We start from the raw sequence: 13,162 nt of genomic DNA, 5'->3' as shown, positions 1-13,162 counted from the left end.
TCCATTTGGGATTAAAAGGAAAAGCATAAAACTGGCAGTCAGTGAGAGCCTTGAAGCTAAGGTTAAGACTGAGTTTCATGCCGTGCTGCTTACTTGTTTTATATGGGTGAGTTGTTCTGTTCACAGGTATTTTTGTTTCCAATTTGGAGTTAAGGAACTTCAAATGGGCCTAAATCTCACATACACTCATAAGACACTTCATTTAATTTCCCAAGCTTTATTGGGAGACAGTGCGTTATTTTTCTTTTTAATTTGGTGACTGTAATGACTTCAAATACTGCCAAAATACTGTCAACTCGTTTAAAAAATTGCTTGTACAATTACAGTAAGACTGATTATGCATGAGTATGTGTGGAAAGTAAAAAGGATATTTTAAAGATCCACAGTGGTAGTAGTTTCACCTAACGAGTGAAACACCCATTCCCATGATCTTGGGAGGAGACACAAATTCCTTGTTAACACCAAACGCATCATATTTGACACAGACCTCTATATTATCAGTGTGACTCATATGTAGCTGAACTTATACATGTAAATTGATTATATAAATCAATTTACATGTAAATGGTTTACAATTTAAATTGTCAGAAGGCTCAAAAATGTCAATTTCCTGGAAATTATTTCATGGTTGAGACTTTCAAGGGTTTCAAAAACAAAAAACAAAAAACGTGTTGACCCCTTGTGAATGAGGAAGCAGCTGAAGCCTTCTTTAACCTCCTAAGACCTGAAATCTTTCATGGCATGCATTTTTAATTTCTCTTTGCTATTTGGCCTGATTGGGACCTGATGAATGTAAAAACAAAGAATTATCTTTTTACCTGATTTTGCTCTACAAGGTCCTGATATCCACATATGACGACATTTGTTTTAAATTTCGATAGAAGAGTGGGAGTATAATGTCCTCGTAAGTGGATATCAGGCCGTTGTAGAGCAAAAAATTAGCATTGTGGTCTAGACAACCCAAAATGTGATGTCCACATTTGTGGACACCAAGTCCTGGAGGTTAAAGATATTTGATTTTTTTGAAACCTTAGAAGCATTATTTACTATTGCACCTGCTTCAGGAAGCTGCGCGTTTTCATTTCTAGCTCATCTGGTCATCTTGAAGTGCCAACAAAGACAATGAAAAAGATGACCCACTATAACACCCACTATTCAGTGCGTTCACATCCCAGAATGTCAGCGCCGTACTACGTCATCCGACTCATGATTCTTCACAATTTGCAGCTCACTCAGGTAAAGTATGGGGAAAGAAAGTGATACATTTGATTGTATTGTTGCACTGAATACAATAATGAGAATTAAAAATCCACAGAGGATTCAAGGAGTCTTGAAAACAGTTGTATCCAGGACAACTTAATCTTGTTACACTACAATGCTAGGATGAGAGTTGATTCCTGTGAAACTGGTGAAAGGACCAAATATAAACCTTCAGCACAGTTTAAGTAAAGACCCAACAGGCGATCGATGCGCACTTTTCAGTAAAACCTGACCGATACTCTAGGACTAGCAATCCTAGTGAACTGTGGAGGGATGCCCAACTTGTTCATTCGTCCTTCGGCTGAATGAGCTAAAAATCATTGCGGTGACGCCGACACAGAAGATATAACCTCGTTTACTAAAAATCCGCACAGAGAAACATTAATGTTCCAGAATTTTTCAGAAACTCCTAGATTTGCGTTTAGCTGGGCCTTCACTAACCTATGACAAGCAGAAATATGGATTACATACTGTAATTTGACACACAAACTACCATCTGTCCACAGACACAAAGGAAGAGCACAGTCATTTGAGTTGAGTACTGTAAATGCATTTCATCTTTATTTCATGTCTACCTCATGATCAGTTACATAGAAATCCTCCATCTTGTGTGGTTTTAGTGTAGGAGCTACAGAGCCTAGTGTTGGCCAGCCGTCACTCCACACAGAGTTCAGACAGCTGCTTTCTCTCTCCACCATCAGATTCTGTACAACTCCCAAAAGCCAACCAGCAACATGTACTCAGAATATCAGTAACCCCGGGTTCTAGTGATAACACCTTCGCCCGCTGAAGAATACGAACTATCCTCCAGTAAAACGTCTACTTTTGGTCTACTAAATGTTGATATTCTGAGAGCATGTTAAGGTTAGCCTGAGGTGGAATACAGCCTGATTTTTGGATAAAATGCACCTTTTAGTGTTCAACTTTTGGTACAGGAGGTTAGAGAACATAAAAACACACATTTCACGTCATGTCTAATACGTGTCAGAGGACCTTCCCACTTTGACACCTGGTTAACCTTCGTTTAAAAACAAACAAAACGGGGAAAAAAAAAAAAATCAACAGTGAAGTCACACGTCAGCTCAGTGTGTGTAGTGAGTGTGTATGTGTGTGAGTGTAAGCACACACTCACAAGAGTGTGTTATGGTCTGATCAGTGCTTCAGCAGACACTCGATAAAGTATGTATGTTACTGGCTGCGTCGCGGGAGTGGAGGGAGGGCCGGGGTGAGACGGAAAAGGGGCAAGAGGGGTGAGGGCAGGGGAGGAAAAGGGGGAGAAGTGAGGCCGCAGCGTCTCTCCGTTCATTCAAAAGGTTTCTTCACATGATGCGGAGACCCTGGATAGAAGCTTCTAGACTCTGAGGAGGAAAACAGATGACAGAGAGTTAGTGATGCAAGACTCAGAAAAAGTTAACTCACAAAAAACAAAACACTGTTTATGTGCATTTATACCTTGAAGTCCCAAATGGTCATTGCTCCATCGATACCTGTGGTGCAGAACTTGCGACAATCCCTTTTGTCTCCCTCATAGATAGACACTTGGCTGAGAAACAAACACACAGAGGTGATGATGTTGACAAGCCTTTCTTGTTATCGTTGTGATCTTGGTGGGAAATTTGCTAAAATGCTTATTTGCTGCTAGTTAAATGGTAGTGGTGACAAAGAGGCTTTGGGAAGTCTGTGGGTGTGGCTGAAATATCACATACAAGGTGGAAAACACCACCGCACCATCATGAATGGATACAGTAAAACAATGTAAAGAGTTGATCACACATAGAGGTGCTTTTAATCATTTCTTCCTGGTTGTTTTACATCTCTTTACTAGACACAATTTCACACTGTGTGCAATATCCAAATATAAATAGGACCTGCTTTTCTTCGCACATTTTTTCGTGTCTCTCGTTTCCCTGTTTTTCTTTGAGTCCTTGCTTTCACCACATTCACTCCCTGCTAACAGGCTGAGGCGTGTTACATGCAGTGGTAGATAAGCATGAAGCAAATTACGACTCAGTAGATTCCATTCTGTGCAAACATTGCTACGACAGCATTCAAGATGGGGATCTTTGAATTGACCTACAAGTTTTGTAGTTGCACCAGTAAACTCTTTTGAGGAAAACAAAAACAAAACTCTGAAGTCTGGATCTCTTACTGTACTTCCAAAGTAAAATGAATAATCTTATCACACTGAAGAAAGTAAACAAACTTGTTTCTCAGAATATATCACAAAATATCAGCTAATTATTGCTGGTCCTCTTTGTCACATTTGAGTGTTGCAATGCCAGACTACACCTTAAAACAATAAAAGCACTACAGAAATAAAACTTCTGACCTGTGACCTAGAGGAGATTAAAACACTTCCTGTTTGAAAACACGTAAAGCTGAACAGATCTGACACCAGAGATCACCTGAGAATGAATTCAAATCAGCTGGTTCCAGCAGGAAGTTATGGCTCTGCATTTTACTTTTAGTGATGAGTCATGTGTCTAACACCAGTCTACTGCTCATCCAAATTTTGTCTGCATAATGTCTGATTGCTCACTAGAAGAGAGACGTTTTATGCCACATGAAGAGTGACTATATACTTTTCAAACAGTATGTAAGGTTGTTGCAAACCCTGTTTTTATGTACGTAGAAATAATAATAATAGAAGTGGATGCAGAACAATGGAAAGCTCCTAATATCATCTGTTCTCTCAAACATGTGACCCCTAACAGCATCGATTCAACACTTTAAGTGCTCAATTACCAGCAAGCTAGTATTGATGAACTAAAATACTAGAGCCCAACATTAAAACCCATCTGTGTTTTGTACAGGCTAAAATTTGGAGATGTGGTGTTGGTTAAAATTAATACGATTCATCATATAATTCAACTGCACCATAAGACATAGTCTCAAAAATTACCATTAAAAAGTTTGCATTAGCCATGCGTGCATTAGTTTCCTGGGTGACCTACGTGATGCTGTTCTGGTGCAGTGTGTCCAGGGCAGTGTTGCGGTCCTCAGTGGTGGCTCTCTTGTCCATGTTCCTGAAACGCTCCATGGCAGAGATGTTCCTCTGGATGCTCTGCTTGGGGAGGTCGAGCTTTGTCACAAACGTCAGTGCTCCACCGTCGTCGCAACGGAACAGCATGGGGCAACAGTCGTGACCCTGAGGAGGGAGACAGCAGAGTTACTACAGCGCTCCTTGATCACTATAAATCTGTGCAAAGGAATATGCAGCCACCATAAGCTTTATTCTTACCGCAGCTACTAGACTGTTCTCTGAAATAAAAATGACACTGAGCAGAGGAAGGAACTCCGTCTTCAGCTGTGAAGGACTAAACACAAACAAAATAAATTAATATGGCCCAAGTGGCTGATTCGATTGCACTTAAAAAGATAAAGAGAACACAGGCACAGGCTACTGAATACTATAGTTTAAACGCCCCAAAATTAAAACCACACTGGCTTTGGATCCAACTGTAGCTAATGAAAAAAATCATATATATTAAAGAAAAATATGGGATGGGTACCTTTGGCTAACACGACGAGTGTGGGACAATTTTAAATGAATGAAAAAGGTTTATTTCAGATGAGATTGGCATGGATTCACTTCAATCATTGTTTTATGATTATGCAACAAGGGTAATCTGTTTATAGCATTACTCAGTTTGCTTTAAAGGCCACAACATTTGCTCTTTTGTGGTCAATGTTAACAATTCAAATTGCAAATTGTGTTTTTACCCTCCACATTATTTTTTGCAACTTACATTTGCATTTTTAGCATCATCTCTGTTAGTGAATCTGTCCAATCTCACAATCAGGTGCGGAGACAACTCTAGTTACGAGAGATGTGCTGACATTTAGACCAACATCTATCAGGCGACAGAGGGAGCTTTAATTCTGACTTCTTATATAAAGAATGAGTAAATCACGTGTATTTTGGAAGAATACAGGTAACAACTAAACATACCTGGCAGTCTTAGAGCTGTCCACCACTGTGACAGTACTGTCATGGCTGACCCAGGCCAGACGGTTACCAGAAGCTGAGAAAGAGACAGAGTGGACCCAACCTCCTCCACCTAAAAGGGCACAAAATGCACACAAATGCTTAAGTTCAAAGAGAAACTGTAAAGGAATATGGACAAGACAAAAAAAAAAAAAAAAAAAAAAATTGGCAGACCTGCTCCTCCAAATTCTGCTAGCACAGCCCCAAATGGCATCTTGCTGCCCCAGGGTGTGGGGCCTGGTTTCTCCTCCACCTCTTTAATGTAGGCTGAGAACACCCTAGAGGCCAGAGAGGGAGAGATGAGAAAGGAGGCGGCGGGGGAAGACGGCATGAAAAACAGAAATTGAAACCGGACAAAGCCGCCTAGCTAGTTTTGAATACTCTAATCTTCATCTTTTACCTGCACTTGAAGTCACATGAGCCAGCAGCCAGCAGGACATTGTTTGGATGCCAGTCCAGACTGAGGATGGTGGAGCGAACTGGCTTTTTGATGTGCTTGCTCACCCACCTAAAACCACATGAAGAAGCAAAGTTTTTATAGCAGGACATGTAAAAATGTAAACCCCACAAAAACAAAAAACTACTGATCAATTATGAGGCACAGCAAAAATAAAAAGGAAGTACTAAATACAGGGTGGAGGGAAAAAAATAAGTCCTTTAATCCTGGGAGTGTATCTTCATCAGCTGGTTGGAATGCAACGCTTTGCTCTTACACTAGGTGAAAACATTCAATTCCCATTTTGTTTTAAACTGGACCACACCCCCTACCTCTACCTTTGCATGACGACTTCCTTGCAGCACAGCTCTCTCTCCGCCAGAGAGATAAGTAGAGAGCAGAGAAAGGCTGACCTTCACCTAATGCTCTGTTAACGTCCTCACATAATTATAGCCTTCACTGGGTTTGTACTGTGATTGCATACCACACATGTATCACCCTCATTCTTCTTCAAATGCTATCATAACATGCCAATGAAAAAAAAAAAAATCAACTCTACTTTTGTGTTTATGACATTTACAGGTGTAGCCTTATTATAACTATAATGACAAGTATCATTTCTGTAATGATACTGGTAGCAAGTCAATGTGGCTACCAACAGATTTTTTCACAGTCTATAACTCCTGAGAGAGACATGCCTCCCAACTCTTGATGACGCACTTCTGTATGAATGTTCAAGCCACACCTCAGATAAGCGTTTCACACAGGCTGTGTGGCTGCTCTGACCTGTTAAAGCAGGTGTGAAAATTGAGGTAAAGCAGTTTGGTCTGGACGTATGAGCTCAAAATAATGCACTAATAATTCAAATAAATGGCAAGACTGAACTTAAATGCTGTACTTTAAAAGAAACACATTATTCACAACATTCACAAGAACATCAACACATTTAAAATATGCCACTGCTGGATTAATAGTCTCACCAATCGTTCTCGGACTCAAAGTAGCAGACAGAGATGAGTCGAGCACCACTGCCCACTGCAAACTTGTTCTCCAATGGAGACCACTTGACGAAGGTGGCCGCTCGGTTGATCCTGAGGATGACCAGTGTGGGCTTCCATACCCCCTCCTTCTGGGACCACACATAGGCATTACGGTCTGCTCCACATGTCACTATGCGGTCACTTTTGGGAGCCCAGTCAATGCCTATAACACAGCCAATAAGCAGTCACTAACAACTCTACTAATAGCTTAGACAAAAAGAAACCCCTTTAGGATCACACAATCCCACCTTAGCTGTGGTTTTACTTGTTAAAGAATTCTTCAGAAACATTAATTTTACTGACATGTTGGGTGAGACGTGAACTGAAACGTAACGTTAAATAAGTAAAAAATGATCAGTCTTAAAAACATCTGATTAACCACCTGTTATGTGGCCATTGTGTTCCTTCAGTTCATGGGTCTTAACCCACTGGTTGCCACTCTTCTTGTAGATATGAACTTCATGGTTATTGGGACTGATGGCAATTTCTGAAGCAAAACAAAACAAAACAGAAGAAACCAGCTGGTTAACACAATGAGCACACAGATAACAAACAAGTTAGACCAGTTTTCTGATACATGCCAAATTCCAACCTGTTACCCAAAATAAACCGAGTCAATCTTATCTCTGTTCAGATGAAATTGCTCTAACAGCATTCTTTGTAATTGTGACCTGACCACCCAATGAAGACAAAGCCTTTAAGACCTTAACCTTGAAATGTGTTGTGTTAAAGTGAACATTTCTCATAGCTACAGTCTCGGGGCCTTACGTGTCCTGTCGCGGTTCCATGCGTGGCAGGTGATGGGTTCCAACAGAAACTGATGAAGGGACATGTTTGGGTGTGGTCCTTAAGTTGAACTCTGCGAAGCAAAAACACAGCAAAAACTCAGCTTTAGTAACAAACGGCAAACACACTCCCAGCCAGCAGGAGACCAGAACGATGTCTCGGTAGACTTAAAAACTACACACATTACAGCATACATACTGGAAGCTGCTGGTTCACTGCTCACATAGGACAGCTAGTTAACTGTTAACTTTTAAAGCAACCTAACCTAACTCGTAATGAACGTGTTAGCCGCTAGCTTGGATTCTTTAGATAAACCCTGTCACCGAGAAGCTTTCTTTACTAGTTTCTCTTAAATAATGATTGCAAATTAACGTTAGCAAGCTGACTTTCACTTAAGTCCTTTTTTGCCCCAAACAGACGTACAACATTCTTCTAAACCAGTACGGACTTGCTAAGCTAGCTCCGGTAATATTACCATTACTAGGTCAGCTGCTTCACTCGGTAAATTAACATTAGCAAAACGTTACTAGCAAGTCAATCAAATTGCTAGCTCACAGTTCGCCGGTGTTACACAGGCCTAACAGCAAGATGGGGAATTTTGAGGGATATAATGACAACGACTGTGTCCACACGCTTACCAGAAGGCCTCCTTTCTAAGATTATTTTTTTCCTCGTACAAGAAGCCTTTACTCCCGGTGACAGCTACACCATTAGCCTGTCCATCCCACTAGCCTCCGTATGCTAACTTACCTCGTCAGTCCGGTTCTCCCGAGTGTTGAACTCTTGTTAGCCGGTGAGCTAAGTCACGCTAGCGGGGGGAAAGGTTAGATTAGGAGTGGACCTGAATTCGCGGACTCTGGTCAGTCGACACGAATTCGTCCAGGAATGTTGAGGGGAATGTCAAGACGGCCAGCAGGATACGACCGGGAGCATCTGGTAGCTAAAACTCGGCAGCAAAACCCGTGGATGCCAGGCTGACAGCTAGCTTAGCATCATCACGCTAGCTGTTACATTCAAGTGAATAACCTCGTTCACGTCGCTGGATCTCACGCTACTCCTAGCCCGAGAAGAGCTCCTCTAGTGGCTCACGTACAAACACCCAGAGTGCTTTAAACTGTTACAAAACAGCACAGACTTGTGGCCGCTGTATCAGTGTTGTATTAAACACGACTAGAGGACTTAATCAGGCTTAGATGGTGTAAGTGTTTTGTCTGATAATGTGTGAATGTGCCAAAACATAGAATCACCGACTCGATATTAAAAACCAAGTTTTAAATTCATATTTATGGTACTCTGTAAAATTCTTGACCCACCCCTAGTTTCTCTGTATTTAGCTTTTAATGAGACAGATTTTCATGTCATCTTTTTAAAGTGGTCTTGAGCAATAGTGCTCCAGGCTTTTTCTTTGGGCATTGGCTGCTGTTTCACTTATTTTCAGACTTTGTACCTGATGCCTGATTTTTTTCTTTTTATGAATCCACTTTATGCTGAAAACTTCAAGAATAAAAAAAGCTTCTAAATCAAGGTATGATCAGTGTTGTGTCTAAACTTAACAGATAATTTAGCAAGAAACAATTTTAAATTGTACCTTTAAGCACTGTTACTAGTAGCCTGTCACAAAACACACACACAAATTATTCCAGTTTCTTTAGTTGAAACTATAGAAATTGCCAAAAAGCACAGTTTGAGATGAATTTTCATTTTTTTCAGTATTTTTCCACCAAAGAAGGGATTAACAAAGAGCTCTTAGCTGAAAAATGGCATATCTCTGCATGATAGGCAGTGTGTTCTTAAAATGTTTGAGGAAACTGGACAAGTGAAGGACAAAAGAAGAAGTACGCCTAAAAACCATCTATAGCAGATAAACAGTACCTGATCAAGATGCCATTCTTAAGGAAGAATAAAGGTTGAAGTATACCAAATTATACAAGAACTGGACAGAAAATCAGTGGCACCAGGTCTTATAGGAGTGATGAATCCAAATGTGAAGCTTTTGGCCAAATCCTCATCAATATGTTGGAAGTCAGTAGAGTCTGTCAAGTATCTGATTGGCATTTTTCAGGCTTCATTTTTCAGCATGACAGTGATCACAAACACACTGTTAATGCAATAAAAGCATAGATTGGCTCCTCCCTGCAACCCTGATAAGGATAAGCATCTAAAGAAATGAGGAGTGGGTCAATATTTTTGCATAATAGAGCAAATCTGGCCTTACTCATAAAGAACAGATTCTCTTTGGTGTTAAAAAACAAAAAGTGATTTTACTGTGCAAAAATGTGATTTTTTACCAATTTCCAATGGAATAAAACTAAGCAAGATGGCTGTTTGGGGGAAGGTTTGCCCCAGCACTGAAAGACCTTTCTACCTGCTTAACATGCTCATCGTGCCATTGAACTATGGGTAATACTTTCTTGGACCAATCAGAGGAAAATTCAATTAACAGCACCTGGTACATCTGCTGATGAGCCCCTGCTGGATGCAAACACAGGAGGCACATTTTAGGAGTTTTCTCTTGTTTTTCCTTTCACGCTCCCTCGGGCCTTTTAAATGGAATCAAATGTGGATAAGCAGTTTCCTGCACCTACGCCATACTTCTTACCAGGTAAAAATAACCTCTCATCTCAAGCTTTGCGTAGTCTGTTTTTCCTGTGGTTGGAAAAACAAAAACCTCACTGTGTATCCATTTTTCCAGAGGACTGTAAATCGGGTCAAGATGTCAAAGTCTACAAAGTCCACTCACCTTTCACCCGTCCACCACCACCACCAGCACAGCCACCACAACTGCCTTCCTTGTCCTCACCTTCAGGAGTTTGCTTGCCCAACAATATTCTCTCAGCTGTACCAGGTACAGGCTCTTCTACCTCCATTTTGAATGTGTAATGTCACATTTTCTTTGCTCACCGCTAAGTTTAAACATAGCTTCATATTTTATTACTTTAAGCTGCTGATTTTAGCTCGGTTTCCTCCCCTCTGGTGTAGTTTTGACCATTCATGTGTCAGTGGCTGCTAAGCTTTAAAGAAAGTGCAGTTTTACATTAAAAAATAGCAGCAATCCCATTTAGGTTGCATGTCAGCATTCATTTTTAATCTCTTCTCAACAGTGTATGATGCCCCTTTGCGTACACCCAGGGCAAAGTTTGTGAGCTACGAAGCTGAGCTGCGACGCTCTCCAGGTCTGGCAACCTGCCCCTCCTGCAGGACTCGGGTCACCACAGAGGTCACCTTTAAAGCCGGGACTTTTGCCTGGCTCATGTGTCTTGTGTTTGTGTTATGCGGGTGAGAGGCCTTTAAACACCTTAGTCTGGTTGTTTTTTTGTACCCCAGCATCGATCACACATTCGATTTCTAACAAGTCAGAGATCAGCGTGTGGTTCTTTCCGCCTCACAGGTTGGTGCTCGGCTGCTGCCTGATTCCATTTTTTGTAAACCACTTCAAGGATGCCTACCACAGTTGTCCACGCTGTCGACTGGTTCTTCACGTGCACAAGAAGCAGTGCTGCAAGTGAACACACAACCACTGGAGTCAAATGCACGTTTAGACATAAGAGCACATGAGTTCCCATCGTGTAAAATTCGATATTTTAAACGTTTTAATCAAATTGTGAAAGAATCCTATTAAATAAATGTGTTCTGTGCCACTCTTTCATGCTTTATTTCTTTGTTTTATTTAAAATGCAGAGCAAGGAGAAAAGCTTAATGCTTCATTTGACCTTTGTTTGCATAGTTTGTTCCCTGCACATCCACGGACATCCAAACATCCAGCGAGGATTAGGCCTGCATGTGCACCTGTACTGTGCATAGTAAACGTGCCCTCACTAATCACTCTGGAGGATTAGAGGTGTTGGTTTATTTTAGATGTTTGAGCCTCAGGGTAATGAGCATCATACAAGCCCTTTCTTTTTTTTCTTTTTTTTTAAAGCATGCCAACAACCTCCCCCTTAAAGCTCAGGTATAAGGCATCAGGAAATGTTATTGTAGATGAGCACTGGTGGATCTGGGAGGCAGTGACGCACTTGCAGCCAGCTGACCCTTGCATGGCTGAAGATGCACCAGACGATCTCGCCTCTGTCAGTACATCACTTTCCTCCCTAGTCCCCTCTTCTTTTTTCTTTCGACACTTCACAAGCAAAAGTGAACTGCTCTCCTACTTGATGCTGTGCGTTGCCAAAATGCCTTTCATACCGCCAGTGTCCATCGCGCGCTCCGTGTCAGGATTTGCTGGGAAGGAGAGACTCACCAACAACACTTCACCTGTATCTGCTGTGACCAAAGCTAAAGCTTTGAAAGAAGACAAAGGCGGCTCAGTGAAGGAGAGGCTGGCTTTGAACTTGAAACAACTGGGGAAGAAGAGTCAGCCCAGGAGTAATCTGCCAACAACTAAAGGAGTGTCAGGGGCAAACGGAAGGGAAGGCTCGCTGCCTTCATCCCAGACGGGCAGCTCTCCTGTCACCAGCTCAGAGAGTCTGTCTAAAAGACAGCAGCACAAACACTCCGGTCACACTTCTGTAAAGAGTGACTCACAGGTGAAGCCTGTGAGGACCAAGGATCAGCAGGAGGTCCGTTTCACTCTGACTCTCACACCCGAGGCTGTCCTCCTGCTGCAGCGGAGGAACAGCGAGAGACACCGGCAACGTTCAGCCGCCAGAAATCCCGCGAGTGGAGCCACTTTGGCTCCCGGAGGAGCCACGGAGCCCCGACGCAGGAGGGAAAACGTGCCCAAAAGGCAGCGAAACGGCTCTCACAGCGGCAGAGTCACCGCTAAAAACAGCACTGACGCTCAGCTCGGAGACATAAGCTCAATTGTGAAAATCTCCCTTTTGAATGAGCGGCACAAGTACGACGACGTGGAGTACGAAGAAGAGGAGGACTACGGCGTGGATGAGCGCGTGGTGCTCAAATGTACAGAGTGGCTACGTGGGCTGGAAAACGCACCAGTGACGGCGGGGAACAGGCCGAGTAGGAGCGCGAGCAGCGTGAAAAGTTTCTGAAGGTGACTGGAAACGAGCGAGCGCCCGGGATTAAAATGATTGCGCGTTGTCATTGTAACTGTCAGGTTTCCCTCATACATATTTCTAGGATAAAAACTGTGATGTGATATGTCATTTAGCATGATAGTGTCGTGGCTATCCTTTTATCCTATTGGATTACAACTTTAAGGACTGTATGCATAAAATTTTTTTTTAATTTATTTTCATTTGTTTTTGTTTTTTGAGCCTTGGGTGTTAAGATCCCCTAAAATATTTTGTGAAATATATATTTTCATTGACCCATGGCTTTCTAACAAGGTGCAAATGCAAGGATGAGAAGACACAACTGTTCACTGACTGCCCGAGCATGCGCTCTGAGCTGCAGTGCACAGAGCAACACAGCTGCTGCAAAAATGTGTAACCTATAGAGTGATGCTCGGGCCTCAGGAGGATTTGCACGTCACAGGATCGTCTCTAATGGCTTCGATAAAGATCTCGCACAAGATGACACTTTATCCGCAGTTATGCAATGTCAGAGGAGAAACCGATGAAGTGAAATTAAAGGGAAAGTCAGCGTTTACTTTGATTTTTAATGCTTTTCCTTCGTCTTCTGTGCTGTCAATTTAAATTTCACAGCTAACCAGTTTGCACCTTTACCGTCATTTGATCAGTATCACGTTTTTGC

General features: G+C 41.9%; 3 protein-coding genes across 4 annotated transcripts; 2 read left to right on the top strand and 1 right to left on the bottom strand.

Annotated features, from left to right (window-relative positions):
• Nucleotides 1-1,789: 1,789 nt before the first annotated feature.
• On the bottom strand, nucleotides 1,790-8,604 carry arpc1a (actin related protein 2/3 complex, subunit 1A). Of its 2 annotated transcripts, none has more exons than XM_031758959.2 (11): nucleotides 8,261-8,604; nucleotides 7,493-7,583; nucleotides 7,107-7,211; nucleotides 6,665-6,887; nucleotides 5,649-5,756; nucleotides 5,423-5,526; nucleotides 5,213-5,321; nucleotides 4,502-4,577; nucleotides 4,215-4,408; nucleotides 2,713-2,803; nucleotides 1,790-2,618 (listed from the first exon to the last, which is right to left on the bottom strand). In XM_031758959.2, exons 2-11 carry the CDS (start codon nucleotides 7,554-7,556, stop codon nucleotides 2,580-2,582), a joined length of 1,113 nt encoding a protein of 370 aa, XP_031614819.1. In that variant the 5' UTR covers nucleotides 7,557-7,583; nucleotides 8,261-8,604; the 3' UTR covers nucleotides 1,790-2,579. The 2 variants fall into 2 exon arrangements, with proteins under 2 accessions (XP_031614819.1, XP_039469718.1); XM_039613784.1 differs by lacking the exon at nucleotides 8,261-8,604 and adding an exon at nucleotides 8,149-8,247.
• Nucleotides 8,605-9,915: 1,311 nt separating this feature from the next.
• Nucleotides 9,916-11,153, top strand: LOC116335291 (lipopolysaccharide-induced tumor necrosis factor-alpha factor homolog). Its single transcript, XM_031758949.2, has 4 exons — nucleotides 9,916-10,112; nucleotides 10,203-10,355; nucleotides 10,612-10,786; nucleotides 10,899-11,153. The coding sequence occupies exons 1-4, from the start codon at nucleotides 10,058-10,060 to the stop codon at nucleotides 11,014-11,016; spliced, it is 501 nt and encodes a 166-aa protein (XP_031614809.1). The 5' UTR covers nucleotides 9,916-10,057; the 3' UTR covers nucleotides 11,017-11,153.
• Nucleotides 11,154-11,596: 443 nt separating this feature from the next.
• Nucleotides 11,597-13,137, top strand: LOC116335295 (proline-rich protein 18-like). The gene has a single exon (XM_031758953.2). It carries the CDS (start codon nucleotides 11,662-11,664, stop codon nucleotides 12,496-12,498), a length of 837 nt encoding a protein of 278 aa, XP_031614813.2. The 5' UTR covers nucleotides 11,597-11,661; the 3' UTR covers nucleotides 12,499-13,137.
• Nucleotides 13,138-13,162: the final 25 nt, after the last annotated feature.

This window comes from Oreochromis aureus, linkage group 6 (assembly GCF_013358895.1).
Source record: "Oreochromis aureus strain Israel breed Guangdong linkage group 6, ZZ_aureus, whole genome shotgun sequence".
Classification (NCBI taxonomy): domain Eukaryota; kingdom Metazoa; phylum Chordata; class Actinopteri; order Cichliformes; family Cichlidae; genus Oreochromis; species Oreochromis aureus.
Note: the sequence above shows the minus strand (reverse complement) of the source record. Positions and strands in the feature narration are given on the sequence as shown.